The 22,303-nt window shown below is 40.6% G+C and overlaps 1 protein-coding gene across 1 annotated transcript; it reads left to right on the forward strand.

Moving 5' to 3' along the window:
* Nucleotides 1-2,773: 2,773 nt before the first annotated feature.
* LOC105272122 (RNA/RNP complex-1-interacting phosphatase-like) lies at nt 2,774-6,366 on the forward strand. Its single transcript, XM_011314037.1, has 4 exons — nt 2,774-2,807; nt 5,385-5,492; nt 5,612-6,071; nt 6,145-6,366. Exons 1-4 carry the CDS (start codon nt 2,777-2,779, stop codon nt 6,239-6,241), a joined length of 696 nt encoding a protein of 231 aa, XP_011312339.1. The 5' UTR covers nt 2,774-2,776; the 3' UTR covers nt 6,242-6,366.
* Nucleotides 6,367-22,303: the final 15,937 nt, after the last annotated feature.

The following is a 22,303-nucleotide window of genomic DNA, read 5'->3' on the forward strand; positions in this document are numbered from 1 at the left end:
ACGAGTACATGGGGATTACCTCACCTCTGATTTAATCAGAATAATGGATTAAATCGAGGCGTCAATTTGGTGACGAATATTTTCCTTTTTTCCTTTAAAATAATTTGAATTTATATTATTCATAGAAATTTTCAGCCGTGTGGCTAGTTCTTTCCGCGAAATAGAGATGAAATCACAAATTTGATAGCTGTTAATTAATGTGGGAATAATTTGACCACTGATGCACTACTGGAGATAATGAAGGGATAAATAAAATGAGGGAAAATAAAAGCGTGTGACTGGTTGGGCGTGCGAATCCTCAGATGTAGGCGTAGGTGCCTTCATAAGACGCATTCGCGGTCTCAGCAATATTGTGTTATGCAAATTGAAGCAATAAAGATGGCCGTGTCCCCGTGATTTTTGCGAGACGACGAAACTTTCGTCCTCCTGATATTCACCGGAGAGGTACAACTTTGTTCTTCAACAGTGGGAATTCGGTACAAAGTGTACGATCATAAAGTATATTTTGATATTCCGGGGTTAACTCGTCCTGGCGGTCCAATCATTAAAGAGGAAATGAAATGAATTTTTATGGTGATCTGGGAAGAGTTTTTTATTCGAGGAAGCGTTAAATTGTCGCGACTTCGCCCATCACATTTTTTTCCCTCATCGAGAAGGTTATTCTCCTCGAAAGCTGTGGGAATTGTTAATAAGTAGTTAATTCAGCTTGTGAATTAATTATAAATTTTTGAATATCGTGCTGTTTCGTAATTTTTTTTTAATCGTTCATAAATTTCTAGGGGAAAATCTATTCCTCGTGGTTTTAATTAGCGTGAACAAAATGGAGATAATGACAGGTCGCTCTAATGTATAAAAATCTTGGTATTAATTTGAGGTTTAAATAAAAAGAATAATAATCGTGAAAGATTAAACCGCCCATGCGCCTTCCACCACGGTGCAACCATAAAATTCATTGGGAATAACCTGACTCGGGGATACGCCGATCATCAAGATCCATCATCGATAACATTGTTACGGCATGCTTCAATGCATCGACTAAAAAATTTTAAAAGGTAGATAATAATATACAAATAATATACATTAAAAAAAAAAATCGACACTGAAATTGAACGGTCTCATTGGGATATAATTCTCAAATCACATTCCAGTCGAAAGAATTGAGATGAGAATTTCAAATGAGATATCGACAGAATACATCACCTCAAGTGATATATCAATCTTTACAAATTGATTTGAGCCGCCGTGAGCACCAGGAGGTGTCGGAAAATTCCGGAAATTAAAGGGGATTGATGGAAATTAATGAAATGAATGTATTGGAAATGCTGACGTCGAGGATGTGATACAGACATCAATATTTGTGAAGCCCGTCATCAATCAACCGATCGGGGATCAATGGAAATCTGATGATCGGTGGATTTTCCGGTGAATGTGGTACGGACAATTACCATGATAAAACGCACACTCGTCGAGGGAAACACATGTTAATTGGGGGAGATGGGGTATTATTATATCGGTATTATTATATCTCAATATGGAGCACGTTCGCACCGTTAAATCTGAAGGCGGCACGATTCCTCTGTTGCGGCGGTCACGCATCCTGAGTCATTATCATTTCAGGGGGGCACGTGGAATATAGCCGGTCTTCCTCAGGTTATATCGGGGAGGTGTCCGAAGAAAATCGAGTTGAATGGCTATGAGATGGGAGTGAGTTAGTGTCTGTAATCACGTTAGACTAATCGGTCCTGTAGGGGGTGAATCTCGCTAAAGAGCCCGCTGGGGCCCCTGGCCCCCCAAAAATGCCCTATTAACAGAGTCCCCCAAAAAAGTTGAAAAAAATCGATATAAAAACCTGAAACTTTATAAAAATGTAGGATTTTCAGAAAAAACGGCAACCGATTTTTTTCCAAAATCCCAGTTATCCGGGGAGGGACAATAAAAATTGTGGGGGAAAATAAAACGAGAGGAGAAATCCGCGGAATGCAGGTGGAATTTCATCGCCAAAAAAGATGTTGGAGCAAACCCACCTGGCGATAATTTATCGAGTGGTCTCAAGGGGCTTAATCCGTTAATAAGTCTCACTCCCACATTGGATAACCCCGGGGAGACTAAAAAAAAAAAAAGAAAATTTCAGGATGAAAAATAAAGGAAAACAATGTAGAGAAAAAGGGGATGATGATGCACGGTGCCCCTCCCTGTGAATTATTACTCTCTTTCTCTTTCACCCTATCTCTGAATCTGCGAGGAAGAGTCGAAGATGTTTCGCTTCTACACCTCTCGTTCTTCATTTCTCCCGTATTTTCTCTTTCTCGTCGCACCTTTTGAATCTACGGTGGGATAGATCGGTAGGGTCTCAAGACACCGACAGCATTCTTGGAAAATTTTTTAGGACTCCAGGGAGAAAATCACATAGCAGACCTGAAATTATATATTTACGTATTGATTTATTTAATGTTGTCTCTTTAGTGCTCGTAACCCGGGGTTATTTCGGCCCCTGGGGGTTGAAAATTAGTCGGCTACAGGGAAAATATTTGCCTGGGGTTGTTTATGGTGGATAAATAGAGGATTGTTCGGGTTAAATGAGTCGGTGGCGTGGCAGGGAATTGTTCACCAGAATTCCGTGTCATCGTCTCGTCTTTCTCGGAATTTTAATATATTACCTCTAGCTTCCGGTCGCATGGAGTTACAATTTTTCAATTTTCATACCAATTACCTTTTTGCAATCAGCATTGTTTGGTAGTAACAATATTTTTTTATTGGTTTCAGATTTTTCAAGGCGATGGACTCTTTCCTGTCAACAGCCCAGAGCGGTGAGTTATCATTAAGATGTTTTTTTTTTATTTATTTTAACGGTTGATGTGCATTAATTGCCGGGTAATGTTGCAAATTATGCGGAAATGGTGGGAATAAGGGAATAAAATACACTGGCAGGTTAACTTTCTTACCAGCGGTTTGATAAACGACGCCAGATAATTAACAACTGACTCTGGAGATGCCCTCACACGCCGTTGAGAGTTGAGCGTGGGCGCGTGATATTCTCTCGGCTACTCTTCAACAACTCACACCGCAATCATATCCGAGTCATCCTGTCCTTTTCCCTTCAATTCCAATCGTCCTCACGGTATCCTCTACCTCCCGTTCATTTTCACTCATTTTATTTCACGCGCGCGAAAAATTTACAGCGATTACTATCGGCGCGAAAATATGAAATACTTGCGTCCAAATTAATCCACATGTCAAAAATTCAGACAATCGCTGATAATCGACTGATTGCAGTTGAAACAAATGAAATAACTAATTGCTCTTTTAATATTATTGAAATTATTATTACACAGATGGAAACTTGTCTGGGATGTGTGGGAAAAGGGAGAGGCCGCTGAGAAATATTTTGAATGTACGACGCATTCCGAGGGAAAAGGGAGCCGCAGGTTCCACTTAGCATTTATCAATGATCGTGGTTACCAATTCTCAATATAGAGTATCGATCTCTCGTTATCTCCTAGAGAATTAAAATGAAAGTTTCCACTCTCGCCACACACGTCGACAAATATCCAGTGAAATATTCCGAATGAAAGATTTTAAAAAAATATGCGGACACACCGATACACCGACACCGTACAATTTCACCCTCTATTTTTCGGTAATTGTTTCACTAGCAATTGAAAATAATTTACCATGAGAGGCTGCAGGGGGAAGTGAGTGCTGTTTATTCGTTTCGTATATGGCAATGAGGAAATTGAAAGGAGCGGTTTCAATTGATTTAGTTCGTAGTACCTCGGGAGTACACGCGTGATATATTTTTCTTTCGGTCATGCACGTCGACATTAACGTTCTCTCATTTCAACAGTGCGTCTGCATATTTTTTCTCGTCCATTCTCGAGATCCCATTTTTATTTCTGAAGATGCTACCATACAAACACGGATGGTGGGCCCTTTGGCCCGGGAAAGTAAGTCCCGCTTCTTCTTCTCGTACATACGCAAGCATATATATCATATTGCCACATTAACCACGTCACTTCAGGACACTCCCTCGAGTACTCTTTGCAGTAGTCATTTCCTTCTTTGGATTGTCGAAAAAATTTATTCACGCTGTTGATTATTTTTCAAATGGGAATTCCATTTTTTTTTCGCACGATAAAAAAAAAGAACACGGAGAATTGATGCACGTCGATTTTTCGTTGATATCGATAATTGAATGCGCTGGAGGAAATTGTTAAAAAATATTGGTCAATCGGTTGTTTTTTGGGCGATCCATTACGCAACCCATTATCGATCCCCATCCCCACGGCAGAATATATCATTCCTCATAATTACACCCGATATACCTCGATCATGATCCATCCGTACATTTGTCACACTCGACTCGTCGATTCGAATTAATCGAGGCCCCGTGGTTAATTGATGGTGCCGCCTCCGCGATTCAACGGTGTATACCACATGAAAAACCCCGCGATTTGGCTCCCGTTGAGCACCAATACCGATTCAAACCCAGCGGGTATCATCTCTCGACGTATATCCGAGGAATACAAGTGGTACCCACCGCGAAATTCATCCGCAGAAAAAAATTATTTTTCCCATTCCGCTCTAGGCTCTAGAGGGCCCAGTGGGCGGTCAAATTTCACCCAAAGGTCAGGCCAAAATTCCTCTGCCAAAATACCAAAGGAAAAAAAACAATATCACCCCCTTCTCCCTCTTGAATGGCGCAGAAATGGGGGCAAGGGGCTTTTCCCACAGTCGTGTTTACGATTATTTGCAATCGCAAACGAGAATCGCAATCATTTGCTGTCGTTTACTCGAGACTGCGGGGGGTTGAGGCCCAGATTTGGCATTAGATGTCTACGTGTCTTCTCGGAATATTATGACTGGAGTTGAGTAGGACATGCTTATTGCGAATTTTACCAAGGGGTAACCGAGAGATGACCTCGCCCTGGTGATACCAGTACGAGGAATTAGCTGACTCTGTCCAGGATCTCGGATTACGTGCACTCGATATTTCTGCGTATGGGATTTTTTACCATTTTACTTCCTTCTTCGAATTCCGTCGACACTGTTTTTTTTATTAATTTCATGATTTTTCGGGGAAATGGAAAAGCAACCGTTGAATTTTCCGGGGATTTTTTTTTTTTCATTACCAGTTGATAAATTTATGGAAAACAACAGTTATTATAATGATCCGTCGATCGTGCATCATCGATCAAAAATTAGAAATTGAACCGAGTGATTGATCATATTGGTGTGGAAAAAATATCAAAGTCCAGGATGATGCCCAGCATTGAATTTTGGTACAACGGTATTTACTTGAATACAGACGTCAGTGTCTGATGATGTCAGAACGTTGAAAAATGGAAAAATCTGAGGCGTTAGACGGTGGCTATTTTATTTTTCAGATGAAGTCATCGGAGTCCACTGCACGCACGGTCTCAACAGGACGGGTTATCTGATCTGCAGATATTTGATTCAGCAACTGGGATGGAAGGCCGATGATGCAATCGAAGGTAAAATTTTTTTCCAACACCGATAATTTGTTAAAGTCCTCCAAAACCTGTTAATTAATTAAAAAATCATATGTTTAACTCCCGAACATCGAGACTCATCTAATACATTTATTCCAAAGCATTCGAGGAGGCGAGAGGGCACAAGATCGAGCGCCAGGCGTACGTCGATCACTTGAAATCGATATCCATGGAGAAAATCGATACATCCTCGGTGAATTCAGAGCCTTCATTGAATTTTGATTTCAATAAATTCAGGGCGGTATGTTCCAAAGCGGCTGAATATGAGCTACCGAAATTATGCCCTGAACGACCCCCAGAGAGGAGATGGGCGCAGGGCTCATGCCATTTTTCACCCCCTCAGTTTAGTGATGTGCGACGTGAGGGTGAACCCTCTTGTGAATCTTTTTCACCAGGAAATATGCACAGAGGACCTCTGCCTATGGGACCACCAGATTATATTCTTCCTCATCTTAACCCTGAAACCTGTTCACCAAGACCTTTTTTCCAGCCCCCAGATCGTCCTCAATTCCAAAGTCTTGTCGGGATTCCACTGGATGATCCTTATGATCGTCAGAACAGGTTTGCAACCCAACTTGGACCTATCCGAAGCATTCCTGATCGTCATCGTAATTTCAGGCCTCATATGTTTCAGGATAATTTCTCAATCTCTAGGTCGTCGTTGTCACGGAGAAAAAGACGACGATCGAATCGATACCCGTATTGATGTACCTCCAGATCTTCATAAATAATTATTTCGATTGATACGAATTGGTTGCACGAACCAAGTGTTTCGCAAAGATAGAATTTTAATTTTACTGGAAATAATTCAGTGGCGAAATGAGAAATTGAAATTTTTCATTATTTACCGATTTGTCTTGAGAACTATCGATTTTTTTTCAACCAACCTTGCCAACGCAAAGAAGGGAAAAAATTGGTAAAAAAAAAGGTTAAATCCAATTGTGTAAATTGAACTTGAAAGTTAAAAGTTCAACTTGAAAATCCCATTATTTTGTGCAAGGAATTATCAATGAGATCGATTTAATGTACATTATTTTCAATAACACGAAATAAATAGTGGTGAATCTATAAAGCAATTATTTGACGAAGTGATGAGATTTAGGGGGAATCAATTCCGTTTAATTGCCAGTGGAGGCATGAGACAGAAAATTCGTTGACGTCTTCGACATCAATATTATCCATGAAGCCCTTACCTCCGATATTACCCTAATTATCCCTCGAAGATTGCCTACTCCCCGGATTTCGCTACATCCTTCGCTCGAGGTGGAATAAATAATTGCCCATTATTGGTTATTTTTCTCCCCTCAATATTCATTTTTTCCTCCAACCAACAAACGTGTAATACTGTTTACAAAGAGCGCAAATGTCCCTTGGAGAATTTCACGCGTGGGTGGTAATAAACGTCTAGAAATAACTGCCAATGGCGCACATGCAGTGATAATTGCACGATTTGTTCAGGATTAAGAGGGCAACTGTGTGAATTTACCCTTTTACTCCACAATTACATGAAAAAAAAAAAACAAAAAATTTGAGAGGAAAAAAGAATTTATTACGATTGAGACATTTTCCCATTTTTAACTCATTGTGAAAAAGGCTTTGATGTCTAAACTTAACAGATTAGATTATAAATTGCTTGGGTGGTATCAAGATCGTACATCTGGTAAATGGAATTAATATGTAATGCTAATACAGATAGCAAGATCGTCGAGTAATAAATACCACTGTATGGGCGTTGCTTGCATATCGTACATTTGCCTTTATGATATATTGTAACGTAATGTATTAATGGTTTTATTTTATCAAGGCATCTGGGTGGTAGGCAATGCCTCCCGTATTGTGATCAATCGATATTATCTCCTGCACTGACAATTCACATGTCAAACATATCACCACGCATCGTAAATGAAACGGTATTTAAATTATTCCATCGGGGCCTTTTATTTTATTGTCATCATTCATTCTCATTCTGAAAAATACCGGAAAAGCAAATTTTGGGAAAAACAAATGGTGAAATGGTGAAATGGTGGGAGGAGTTGGAGTAAAAATCAAGTGATTGAATTTGAAAATTTGGGAAAAGCTGGGATGGGGCGTTGATCTCTCACAGACAGGAAGAGACCGATGAGGAGAGGGACGTTGGAAGAAGGTCGGAAACCGGAAAACTTTTGACTTCTGTCTGGGGGGTGAAAAGGGAGGAAGAGGATAGAGGGGATGAATGGCTGGAGTTAAGAAACTTTGTACCCGTGTTAGGAATCCAGAGGATGGGAAAACAATCGACCTGGAGGACAAACTTGGTGAATCACGGTGATATTGGACAAGAATTCTCTCCTGTCTCGCGGTAAAACGGTACTTATCTCAACCAGACACTAGATTTATCGATATATTTTCTCGAATCATGTACAAATTTATATTTATCTCTAATTCCTCAGTCAGTATTCAGAACGAAATTCAGATGAATCACTGATCGCTTTTTGCATTGTTTTTTTGGGAGGGTTTTTTTTTTTATTAATGATTCAGCAAAGTTTGGGGCATAAATTTGGTGGAAAAAGACTTGCTTATACAGGGACAAACAAGCCCATAAAGAGTGCGGGTATCTCCGACCCCGATTTCAACTACCGGAAGTTTAAACAGAGAGACAAGTGCCATTTTGATATTTTTATCGAGACGATCGTACTGTCAGCGAATTCACGACTTCATAGGCGCGATAAATATTACTGGTGGATGAGGATAATCCAAGGTTCTTCAGTAATATGATACAGGAGATTTTGGCCGGAGAATTTGCCAGTTTGATTGTCTCTTCAGGTTAAATTATCTCTCTCCCCCGTGATACTTGATCGCTCAATGCGCGATGGAAGAATTCTATAACGAATTCCATAAAAAATTTCCAAGGAACTTTCCGTTTAATATTTCGCCAGTCAATGGTGCAAATATATTTTTTTGTGGTTAGTAAATATTCTTGGCAAAAGGAATGATTCAGTTCAGCTGAATTTATTTGGTAAAATCATCCGAATTGTATGAGCGATAGTTGATCGTTTCATGTTGTTAAATCCTCCAACACATTGAACGCACACAGCGTCCAACAAGTGTTGGTGCACGCTTTTAATGGCACAGTGCCGGCCTACTTAGCGGTCAGGTTGATTAACATGCCAGTGATTAATAGTCGCTCCCTATGTTCGGTACCAACCCCATAATACGCAACCTTACCAAGATGGAGATCTAATCGCACTTGTATTTATTGCCTCGACGTCGTCCATCTCGAGGGCCTCCCGCGCCGCTTTTCCATTATACTTTTTTGCTCAAAATTGTTTTTCGAACGGAAGTTTCTGTTTTTTTCTCCCAAAAACATTCTACACGACGTGTACAATGCTAAATTATTCTCCCTCGGGGCCATTCCCCCCGTAAACACCACTTCCAAACCGTTGACTACATCCACTCCGTGAATTTTACTGTAAACAAAATGTTCAATTTTCAATACTTCAGCGGTGAATACGTCGAAAGACCCCGGGGTATTTCAAAAAATCCCCATAATTCGCGAGTCATTGGATCGAAAATGGTACATGATGTTGAATCTGTTGGAAAATTGATCCACCGAATTGTTTTAAAATTCAGATGTCCACTCGGTCAGTCGTTCGATTTTTCAGTCTCATTTTTCCATCCAATATCCGAGTTTAACCAGTGAAATTCCATTGGAGCGATTTCACCGTGGTGGATATGCTGTTGTTTCGGTAAATCCTCGATGATAGCTTCCAGTGTTAGTGGTTATCCTCATACTTTTTTCGGTACATCCTACTTCATCCTTACCAGGAGGAAATACGCTGTTGCTGTTACTCTGGCGCCACATTTATCTAACAACACCATCACAGGGAAAACCGCCGGTTATATTCGCGCATCTTTTGCGCGCACATTTTTTCCCCTTTTTTTTTCATTTATTTTTGTTTATTCCATTATTTTTTACGGTTCGACGAACCTCCTCCGCACCTTTTCATGCGGAGGTATTTCAATCAATTTCTTTAGGGAGGGATTAATCAAGACAACGAGTGTTTCGGGTAATAAACATTCCGTGTAATGTTATCTTCAATTCAATATAATCCTGCATTCTTTCTCGCGATATCTGTGATTTTTTTCACTCCCCAAAGTCTCAGATTTCTCGTATGGCTTGAGTTTCACTGACGAACAATCAAGTCAACGGTTTTATGGTATTTAACGGCTGAAAAATGCGTTAATAATAAAGATATTAAATTTAATTAATGCGCCAGCTACAAATGCGCATTCGGTTATCGCAGGTACAGCCACTGATAATAATTAATAAATAATTACACAATCCTGGGTGATAATCCTTTCCGCCAATTTTTCCGCGGATCGCGAGCGTCAATAAATGAGTCGATGACTATTGAACAGAAATAGAATATCAAAAAAATCATACGAAAAATAGGTGTTCGTTTGTAAAGATCCAAGAGTCACGTTGATGCATGGATGTGCGAGCGATTCGTGCTGCGTGAGGAATGAGATGCATTCAAAGGATTTAAAATCGAAAAAATAAAAATCAGAGAGGAGAAAAAGTGATGAAAAAAAAAATAATGCGAAAGAAAAGAGGAGAAAAAAAATGGCGTGGCCAAGGGACTGGGAACGAGCTCGTGCCCCGGTATCAGTGATCTGCCAAAATGTTCTCTCGTCCCTTTATGGGAGGGCAGGGGGGCGAAGGGGGCGGTTAGGGGGTCACAGGGGGGTAGGGCGCGCGCATTAATTGAAATCAATTCGTTGGCGCCGTGTGGTAGCCGCTTCTGATCCGAGAGATCCTTGCCCTCGAGAGATAGATCCTTCAATATATAATGCCATTTTTTTCACCATCTCTCAACCGAGATATTTAACGATCGTTCAACGCACACCGGCGACATGTTAATTAGCTGACACGTGAGTTTTAAATGGCCCTCTTTTTTTCGAATTTACGACGCATGCGCCCAGTGATTTTTGCGGGTGGCGCGTGGGTGGAGTTACGTTTCAATCAATTTTCATGTTATTTTAACAATCCGTTGGAATAGAATAATGATGTTTCTTTATTTTTACAATTTTTGGGTGAAAAAATATTAATATATAAATATATTCAGTGGAATGAATAAATGCGGGAGTAATTGGTTTCGCGTGTGGGAATTGAATGAATAATTCGAAGGCATCAACAGCTGACCCATTTCGCCTGTCAGAATTGGCGAGAAACTAAATGAGAATTAAAACAGATTGGTGAAAATATAGCGCGAGCAAATGAGAGGGTTTATGACCGAGTGAATGTCAACGTAAGTGAAAAGGCCAACGAGACAGGAGAAAAAATTGGATAATTTTTCGGACCCCCCCCCTTTTTTTTTAAATCCCACCGTCTATTATTGCCACTTTTTACTTGATTTTTCAACTTTCGTCGGGGGATATTCGTTGGTTTTTTTTCTGTTCTCCCCCCTCTGGTCCCCCTTCCCCCTGCCACCCTTTCAACCCCCTCTTGTTACGTCCATTCGGCGCCGACGCACAGTCACGGCTAATCGTCGAGCTCGTTTCGCGGGTTGCTTGAAACTTTAAATGAATAGCCGCGGTTATTTAGTCGGATGTCAGGGGCTCTCTCACTCCTCCGACGGGGGTTTTTAAAAGGGGTAAAAGGCGGGTAGGGCTGTCATAAATTTAAACAACAATTAACATTCGAATTCAGATTCCTTTCCCACAGACTTCAGCTCCGGGGATACTTCATATTCTTATTTCTCTCATTTCTCAACAATCCACTGGATTAATACTTGATCTCAATTTCTACTATTACATTTTCTATTGATAATGCCCATTTATTATTAACATTAAATGAATAAAAAACAGGAAATTTAGGTAGCCCTCCGAATCTTTTGACATCACAGGAAATTGAATTCGAAAAAATTGTCGATTTAATTTCACAAGAAAAAATTCACTCAGAAAATAGATAGTCCAGTAATATTAATATTTAAATAATTATAATTAATAGCTCGACGTGAAGTTAATTGGTGAATATTAAATAGAATTTTGGCGGTATATATAGTGTGAAATAAATTAGGTGAAAGAGGGAGAGAATATGGGATGTTACAAAGTCAAAGGGGGAGAATGTCGTGGTTTTGTGGTGTGTGGACATGTGCAATGTGCAATGTGCATGTACATAGGTGCATTGCTCATATCCACATGCTCACAGCAATGATCGTCCGACAACATGGGTATGTGGCTTTTACCGGTGCATAAATACATAGGGAATGAGGGGGTGAGTGAAGGGGGGGTAGAGCAAGTTTAGCAAGACTGAAGGCGTGCGATGAGAGTTGTCGACATGTCACACACTTTGCTCGGTCATTTTACAGCCACGAGGTCGATCCATGCGGTAGGTACGACCAGATTGACGTTAAAGTGGTGATTTTTCTTTTTATTATATTTTTATGATATTTTATTATTTTTATTATGACACGTTAAATCCCAGGACGAATTAATGCTGAGGTGTACGAAGGTTCAATCAATTTTCAAGACCATTATGGTAATTTAATTGAGATTATTTATTAGTGGTATTTTATTCCTGGGGTAAAAATCGGTTCGTGTTCAAAGTGAACGGGAAAGAGGTGTTCACAAGACTCTAATTTGTTGAACACACACGGAGAATGAATTTATGGTTGAGAAAAGAAATCGGGAATTGGTTCCGTGAAATATTTAAGAGTGGAGAGACATTTATTAATACGCAGATAGAGAAAATCGTTGTGGGTAAGATTTTAGAGTGATGTGGAGAAATATCATCGATCGGCTCTAGGAGATGTCTCTAATGGCGTTGAGTAAATTGAGTTCAATCAGGCGATATCAGGTGATTTGTTGATACTCTTTCGACAGGCATTTTAACCTTCGGAAGTACTGATAGGAAAAAAAAAAGGTTTGACTTGAGATACCGACCAAATGTAAGTGGAGTTAATTCATCGGAGAGATTGGTAATCGTTTCTTCGTCACGTGCTTGATGCGAGTGAAGAGGGAAAATGGTGGATATCGGTGGAAAGAGGGGATCAGTCGGGACTTTTCAGTGTCTCTTTTATTTAATGGATTCCCCCAATGCCAGGGCGAGTCCCTCTCCAGTATGTTTGCTCGTTTCACCGACTATTTACGCTCACTGGCTAAAGGAGACCGACAGGGATTTACTTTTTTTTTTTTTTATTTTTTGCGTGAACAAGCAAGGCTAATTGCTCTTAAAATAAATAATCCACTGCAGGAATTTTCATTTTCCTCCTACGCCTCTCAATTTTTTTCTATTCAAATTATTATTTCCACTTGTCGCAAGTGCTGCTACTACCGCTTATTTATTTATTTCACTTGTTTTTCCAGTTTTTTTTTTTCGTGTTTTCCTGGATTTTCCATTGCGCAACCCTTCTGAATCATCACCGTCGCTTGGTCTGGAGATCCAAAAGTCATACACCGCCCACGAGGGGTGGAATCCGTGGAAATGTCAGACATTACGGCCCACACGTTCTGTCAAACTAGGACAAACTTGATTCATTCACAGGGGTTGCTTGTGAAATTTTACGCGTTTGTAGTGCGATTTTTGTTTAAAAATTGAGTCATCACACTTGGAACTGGCGCCAGACATTCATTGACTGGTGCTTTTTCGTCTGCTCCAAGCTATTGCGTCACTCAAGCTCGAGGAATCAGTTTCACTTCGAGAATTCAATTTCGCATTCCAGGAATTTATTGATAAAGAGGAGTCAATTGCCTAGGGTTACGATTCCCCGTCAATTCTCGGTGACAATTGTCATAATTGCGCGCCTCGTTGATGCCCAAATGGCGGAAAGACGTGAAAATTGATGAAAAAAAAAGGAAAAATTCCAGTGATGAAATAGTTTAATGGAAAATTGGCTTTTCTCCAAATGACTCACTTGGCACTCGTAAACAATTATTACACCTCCACTGGCTGTCATCTTTTGAATTATCCGTGAAATTTATCAATTATTTCGAGGGGGGGAGGGAAAAATTACAGCGGAAAATTTATAATCCGAGTTGAATGACTCGTAAAAGCATTCCATTCACTGAATTCTCGATTCAATGTCGCTCTCCCATTTTCCAGTCCCTCTGGAGTAAATTTACACGAGTCTTTAAACGAATACAGCGAGCGTATTATGTACCCCAGTACGATAAACGGAATTTCATTCATTCACTCCGGGAAATTGATGATTTTTCTTCTCTTGTGTGTGGGGATTGTCGAGAAAATTATGGAGACATGCCACTTTAGTACGACTCGAGATAGAGTAACATCTCCACCCACACGTATCGATTTGGATAACGGCCAAATTCTATTCCTTCGATCGTGAACCAATGTCCAATGGATACACCCGGCTTTTCTCGAATTTTCCACACTCAAGGTCATTACGCTATTATTTCTGGGTTGAGGGTCAGTGGCAAGTGGAAAATAATCTTCACAATTCCATAAAAAATCATCCAAAAATAATCTACACTATGACATTTACCATTATTTTTATTTATTCCGGTAAATCGTCGATTTTTCACAGGACTCGAATCATCTGGAAAATCGAGGAGAATAAATTCCTCTTTATTGGATTCGCACCTCATGAATAGACCAAAAGATGAATAGAAATTTTTATCAATAGAAAAATAGCTCATGAATGATTGAAAATGGGGATTTATCTCGGAATTCCGTTCCCGAAAAGAGGAGAAAAAAATTTCGGTTGACTGCGTCTCTCGTTTTGTGGGTGGGTGTGGGTGGGGAGGGTGGTTGGTGTGGGCGATGGGGTGGGAGATCGCGGCGCGTCGACGGCGTCGTCGCCGGTCGTCTATACACAACCCCCGAGAAGTAGTGGGGATGCGAAATAAGGGTAGTTCGAGGGGGGTTCGTCAGTTTCCGGGTTGTTCCGGAGTGATGCGGGGGTGGTGTGCGGAATAACGGGGGGGTATGCAGCGAGTAACCCGCGGGCCACGACACGACGGAGGCGTCGCGACGTCAGTAGAGCGTCGCGCTATCGACCACCGTTCACGGGAGTACATCGTCTCATTTGTTTTTAACAAAATTTACCCGTCGAGTACTCGAGGATGATCTGTTAATAATAACTCGGTTATCATCATCAGAAATCAATTTCGTTTTTTCGCATCGGCGTCATTATTTTTCATTTACAACTCGATGGCTAATCCCAGTCCCGCTGATTTGACAGTTTCTCAGTGAATTGTGGAAATTGTTGGACCGTTTTTTTTTTATTTGAATATTTTTTAATTTACTCGGTCACCCGGTGATCAGAACCCGCGCTTTTTTTTTTTCGATTCTAGCACGCGCTTCCCAGTGCGTGAAACCGGTGCCTCGTCTGAAGGAGACAAACCTCTTAGACCCAATGACTGTCCATCGAGGGACCACGGGACACACATGTTCGTTATAAGGTCAGTCAATAACATGACAGCAATATAAACCTGTCAAAATAACCCAATATGTCATCATTTTAATTTCACCCGTCACTTTCCGCTGATAATGCAATCACAAAATTATTATTCCAACATCAATAGCAATTTTTCACTGGTATAATATCTCAACGGCAAGATGCTTCACTGGGAATTCTCATCGAAAAAAAAAGGCAACGGGTGTGAATTAATTTATTCCTCGTCACGTCAAGGTTAGATTAAAGAGATAGTCTCATTTTATCACTTGGCCAGTGTCAAAATAACACCCATTACCGATACTTTGTCCCCAGTCTGCCCATCAATTATCACAACAACATAATGATTTCCCGAAAAATTGAAGAAACTCGCGTTAACCTATCCGATTGAAATTTCTACAATCGGTCAGACCTCCCAGCGCTGTATATTTCATTAAAAATTCATGAGTCCTCAAACCGGCAGATAACAACGAAAGAGTATTATAAATATCACCGATGATAATTATTTATTCAGGACATGGGGGCACAAATCTCCGAGAATCACGAGAAAACGGCGAAGGAAAAATGAGGTGGGGAGGGGGAGGGTATGGTTTACGCACTCGTGAACAAATATTATCGTTACGATCGTGTGCGAGAGGGGAGAGAGCGATAAAAGAACAGGAATAAGGGAGTTTCGAGTTGAGTGCATTCGTGCAAAAACACTAACGTACCTCCAGAGTATTTTTTACTTAAGTCAAGGGACTTTTGCGACATTGGCTTTGAAAAACATTTCACGGAGTGAAGAATTCGCGATACTACCCGAAGGCCCTGGGGTAACTGTACCCTTGACGTGCCCGTACAGCTCAAGAGTACTTCCAGCACCTAGAGTTTTTTTTCCATCTTGATAATAACAAGGAGAATTTCAAACAAAGGGGGGAACAGCATTTTCAATCGTCGAGGACTCATTTGTTATTTAATTCAGGAAGAATTCCGGAAGTCACCGCAAATCCCTAGACAAATGCTGAGTATTCAATCAATTGCTCTCCCCCTTTTATTTATTTTTTTTTTTGATAAAATGATAGGAACCACTGGCTCATCTCCAATCGCGATTCCATCATCGGCTCCACCTGCCCTGAATGTGGGTCGTCGAGGGGTTGACCTCTGCCAAATGCAAGGCCTCGAAATTCGCGGGGGTTGAATTTTTTATTATTTTTTTTTTTCACAGAGGTGGGGTGGGCCACCCTGACGGTCACCCTGGGACTCCTCTTCGAGAGACCCTCGAGTTCGTGACGCCGCATTCAAGTTTCTTCTTCGCGTGTATGCCTACTCCGCATAATGACTTTCCCCCCCATCGCCCTCCCCCCCCTGCCCCTTGTACTTTGTTTTTCTTTACCCTTTCCCCTGCCCCCTCCCACCATCTTTTACTCATGAATTTAACGTTTATTTCCTGAACGCGGGTTGTGCGCTCAGGAGTCACGTAAAGACGCCCGACGCCGGCGTCGCACGAGTCAAGTTGCATTACACGTATGAAAGTAATTGTCAGAAGAATATTTTGCCATTCTCATGTATCAGTGTGAATCTGTGTGCTCTCGCACCTTCGGCCGTAAATACGCCGACAATGAGCACGACGAAGGCGCACAATTTGCCGGTTATTTTTATTTTTCATTATTCACAGTTGTACATTTATTTTTCAACTTAAAACTTCTCTCGACGCACTCGACTCTCGCATTGTCCACGGAAAATTTCACACACCGGAAAAATAGAAAATACCAATTTATTATTGTATAATCAATATTTTTTGTAACCGTGAAATATTTCTCCGATTTTCTCCCCCTTTGAATAATGAAATTAAAATTTATTGAATTCCACGCGTTGGACTCCTCCAATTCTCGTACATTAATAATTACTGTTTGTTGAATGATTTTTAATGATCGAGAGTACAGGGTTTTCCACTTCCTCGAATTGGCAATATAGAGTTTGAAGAATAAAGTTTATTTTACAGCTTCTCGGTGAGACGAAAGGTCCGACTTGAATCGCCTACCGATTGTTGATCCGTGTTGTTGGTCGATCGTAAACCGCTCGGGACTCACCATTCCACATGAGCAAGTACATATGTACACGTTGAATATGTTTAACAGTGTGTGCCCATCACCAGGGGCTACCGGGAATAATGGTTGTATTGGTATTGAACACCCACGACATTCCGTCAATGTATTTGCCCAGCCAGTGCAATACGCACTAATGGTTTCACCGTGCAATAAACAAGTCATGGACATGCGTGTGGGTAAGCGAGAACACTGGAGAAAGAGAATTAAAGGAATTAATGGTGAAAAAATATTGATTGTAAAGTCGTTTGTACGCCGAGAGCGCAATGGGCATTTTAACTTGCAATCTTATCCGTCTGTGATACCAATGATTGAATTAATCCTGCGCCACGCGTTGAGCTTCGGGACATCTGATGATACCAGATAAACATATCAAAAGTAGGCTGTATTATTTTTACCCTCCGATAACTAATCGAATTAAAATCCATTGAAGAAAATTCTCCTCGAGGCGGAGAAGAAAATCCAGTTAAAAATTCCCCGCGGAATTCACACCTAAAATTTAAAATTTTCTGTTCAAAATTCTTGAACATGATTAATTATTATTAATTCATTGATTATTTATAATAATGATAATTTTGCGAATGGAGAGAGATGTTCCGTGTGCAAATGGTTGCTCCATGATTTTCTAATACAGAAAATGACTAATGACCCTAGGCCATGATTTTTCTCTCCACAATTTTATTTACTCTGAGTCCCAGTGTTGTATACCTTTTTTTTTTCTTTTCTCGGCGGCACGATGACTCGAAAAGTGTTGAGGTCCACCCGGGGGTTAACTTTAAAGGGATTAGCGCGATTTTCCAAAGGCCTCCCGAGGATCACCGAAATGGTGTCGATGACGAGGAAAATGGTGGAGTGAGAGCCACTCACGCCGGGGTAAAAGAAAAAAAAAATACATCTAACCGGTGGATCGTGGACGTGAGAAAGTCGTTTAGTTTTTCTCGGCTTCTACGAGCAACCGGGATAATTAGAGGTGCGGAATTCCTTGTGTCAGGGTGTAGAAAGAGTGTCTCAACTGTTTACAAAAGGCACTGTTGGGACACTCGTGAGAAACTCCAACACTCATTTAAATAGATTTAAATAGACCTCAAACACCAACTAATTTCAATTGATCTCTGAATTTATTTGGCGATGAGATTATTTTTATTTTTTGATGGAGGAAAAAATTGTTATGAAAAAAAAAATGCGAACGTTTCATTCTGCCCCGCAATTCCTCATGGAAGTTGTCGCATTTGTGGGCGCCAGGGTGTCACCGATGTCTACGTGCAAAAGTATTCAGCTCTGTACAGAAGTCACCCTTGTAAATTTGTCCTTTTTGGGAAAACAACTGCCCCCCGGTCACTGGCTTTTCACCACTCAACCCCTCGGCCGAAAGACTCCCGGATCCTCCTGAACAGTAACTCCTGCATACACCCTCCCACCCTCACCGAAAAGTGAAAGAACCAGTGGGATAAAGTTCGTAAATGCATCCATGCACGCGTATTTTATGGCCCTCTACTCGCTTTACTCCGGGGGTATATTTTTGTGGGATGAACTCTTTTCGAAAAATACTTGAAAGTTGGACGATTTGTTGTCGAATGCTCCAACCGGCAAACACGATAAAGAGATCTCGGGATATTCCCACTCCCTCCTGATGAACACGACTTTACAGCACCACTCAAAATGAGTCACTATTTTTATATCCAATTCTTTGATCCCGGAGTGGATTATCGAGTCAATGAGGCTATCAATGACCCAGAATTTACGTTTTTCGTGCCAGGAGCGTGGGGTGTGAAGTGATAATATTCGAGGGCTTTTTGCACACGGGGCCAAAGACCTTTGGGCTAATTTGCTCGTCGATACTCGAGAGGTCGATGATGGGGGTGAGGGCATTCTCTTGGCCGAATTGTTCGGACGTCTGGCATCCCCAGGCTCGATCAATTCGGATTATTGGGGCAGAATGCTGGGTCTCCAGATGCTCCGAGAGCTTCGAGTTCTGTCGGAGGTAATCAAAAAAATCTTACATAAGGTTGAGAGCCTTTAGAAACAAAAAGAAATGATAAACGAACGTGCGCGCCATCTAGGGCTCACCTCGCGATTTCAAACCGTTGTCAAAATTATTTATGCACTTCAAATGAGTCTCGGTTGATTTCATTCTGTTCCTCTCGAGTGAACAATTTTTTTAAGACATTTTTTAAATACCGTAGACTCTCGTTATAGTCATGTGCAATGCAAACTACCCCATCGCGTGCTCGTTGTGACCGTAAACCGAATTTTTTTCGTAACAATCATAAAAAATTGATTGAGATTCCACTGTATTTTCATGATAATCATATCGTCTGATAATTCCCGAAACAAGTATTTCCAAAACGAAAATTCAGAAGGTGTAAGTGCGTTTTGTAATGCGACGAGACTTGAAATTTTTTTTGATTCTCAAGATACCGGTTGGGACGACACGTTAAATACAAATGACGCAAGAAGAAGAACGCCTACGTGATGGTAATATTACCCCACTCACTGTTTTATGTCTGATTCTGTATCCCTTTTGGCCCCGGGGCCTCTCAGCTCAATGTATACGGCCAAAAATCCGATGCCCGCCCGTTACGCTCGGTTCCACCGGTGTATTCCACCGAGATTGGCGCCGATGTCAGGGCCATTAACGATCCTCAACTCCTCTCAATGTATTTTCATTCTCAAATTTGTTTTATTTACTCTCACCTTGTGATCCCCGGGGTCATAATGACTAATGACCGCTGATGAAATTCACCATTTCTTTTTTTCCCCATCCCATTATCAATTCCATATAGCCTTATTAAAATACTCGTTTGTTCGGGGGAATTATCGGTATCAAGTGACACACGGGTATAAGTGAAAATAATTATGAAATATTCAGTGCGTCAAGTGCAATTTATGAATTCCTTTTATAGCTCAATCGTTCGTGATGATAGGGGGAAGAGAGAGGGGAATATATTCAGTCGTAAAACTTTCGAAACTCGTACATAATGGCACGCGCAAGCGCCGCTCAGGTGAGAATGGAATGCCGGCTTGTTCCTCATTAGCAATTGACTGTAACCAGATTCATCCCTTTGGAGAAAAACAAATTTAATCCTCCGCTGGAACAGTGACTCTCACACCAAGTCAATTACATGAATTGTCACAGCCTTCTCATCCCTCCGAAGAAAATTTAATTTTCACGTTCAATGCGCCATCTCCGGGTGGCGTCCCTGTACCACCGCTCCAGAATCATTAAAAAAAATTAGACTTTCTCAATAATTACTGCTCATCAGTTGTCAGATCGATTAATAACCGCAATGTGCAATAGCCCGCGAGAGGGAATACTCGTTTTTATATTAAATAGGGAAAAACATGAGATAAAATCACGTGTTTTGGCGGAGCCAACAACCGAATTATCTCAGCGATATATTGCACTGGTTCACGGGTGGTTAAATCCCCGGTTATAGAAGTAGCTTTCATGATGGTAAGGAGTAAAAAAGAACATTTTAAACTGATGTTCACCACTTGGCATCTTCTACGAGCTGCGGTAATGCCTGCAAGCCCGTGCTAATCTCCTTACTTCTTCTATTCCGCGCTCCTGATTTACCGAGATATTTTCATTGTCGCTTGCTGACTTTAGCATTTTCTCTTTTTTCTCCGAATAGAAAAATTCGGGAGATTCACTCGGTTTATTCCCCAGAATCCAGTGTTTTTCATCTGGCTTTTACATACGAATGGGCGAGTCTCATTGAAATCGATGGGAATTTATTCTTTTCAACGGTACGGCGATGATGTGAATTCGGAATTCTTTATGACCGGAATCCCCGGGGCACTGACATTATTATTTGTTACAAAGTTTAAATAATATTCACGTGAGTTAAAAGAGAAGAGAAAAATTAATTGGGGATTAAAAATCACCATCAAGACCCTCGTAATTCTCAATAAATCGGCATGTATGGAGTCCATTTAGAGTTGTACACTCAATTCAGTTTATATTGTACGATACAAAAGAGTAAAAACCTCTTCAGCAGTACAAATTGATGACAATTACGGTTTTCGTTGCCAGTGAGAGACAGAAAAGCCGGAACTATTAGCTACGGTATTTTCTACCCGCCTCATGCCAAATGGACCTTAACTACTGTCTGCTATTCTTCCCCTTTGAACAGTACCCTCTCATACCCGTTTATAGGTCATGCTTATTTACGGGACACAAGTGCACAGGGGGAGAGAAAAAAAAAAGTGTCGAGGTATTTTAGGTATTTCAATAATTCACATCATTTCTGCCGCGTAAAAAATCATTCAGATTATTTTAAAAAATAGACAACATAACAGAGACACCAGTTTTATTGGCATTACATTTACAAATTTATGTTGTCGTTTGATTTCTAGCCCAAACAGCAGTTTCGATGTTCGAGCACGGGTTTCCGTTTGTATATCACCCAATCTCATCATTATTTTCAATTTCTCTTGTTCGCTAATTCCCTCACTCACTCAAATAAAACCAATGACTTTGTTGTGTTATTTTTTTTTTTAATGCCATGTAGAAACAACCTCCGGGATTCCAATGGGCGCCGATTCTCTATATGGGGTCTGTCTTTTTCCCCCAAAGTCTCGTTATTCATATTTGTACATTTGTCCCTCACGGAGTTCCTGTCGATTTCGCCTGTTCCAGGAAGCTTCAGCCTCCACATCGCATGTACAAGACAACCGTTTATAATTCAACATTAAAAACCGCATTAAATTCAGGGTTAACGAGATATGGAAGGATTATGGGCCTTTTTTTCTTTCGTTTATTTCACCATCGAGCCACTCGATTTGTCGTTTTTTTTTTATTTTCAATTCTCAGTCGTTTATTTTGTTTATTTGATGCCCTAAATGAGACAAACTCGACAATTAACGCTGGCATGTCATCGATTTATAAGATACAATCTTCCTTCATAAGCGCGTTTGGATAATCATCGATTTGCTTTACGGTCTATTTTATGCCCTCTCTTCGCCATCATCACCATTAAAACTTGGTACTCAATATCTCAGAGATAAACATCAGCTATATCAACACTATCCGGTAGTTCTAGTTTCAACTGTTTTATTTTTCGTCACGTTTACTGATTAAAATGACGGTTTTAACACACTTTTATCAATTATTTATGTTTTTCCATTTTGATTATATCTCGATAGTACTTCGGATCGATTATTTTAGTCACATGAATTCCGTTGAAAAATTATTGTCACTCTTAAATAATTGGGCTGTCCCATTTTTTTGAAATTCAAACCGAAAAATGAGATGGAAATCGGTACGATATCACTTGTCCGGTGGCGCCAATGGGACAGAGGACCGGCATCTGTT

The sequence above is a fragment of the Fopius arisanus genome, unplaced genomic scaffold (genome assembly GCF_000806365.1).
Source record: "Fopius arisanus strain USDA-PBARC FA_bdor unplaced genomic scaffold, ASM80636v1 scaffold00143, whole genome shotgun sequence".
NCBI lineage: Eukaryota > Metazoa > Arthropoda > Insecta > Hymenoptera > Braconidae > Fopius > Fopius arisanus.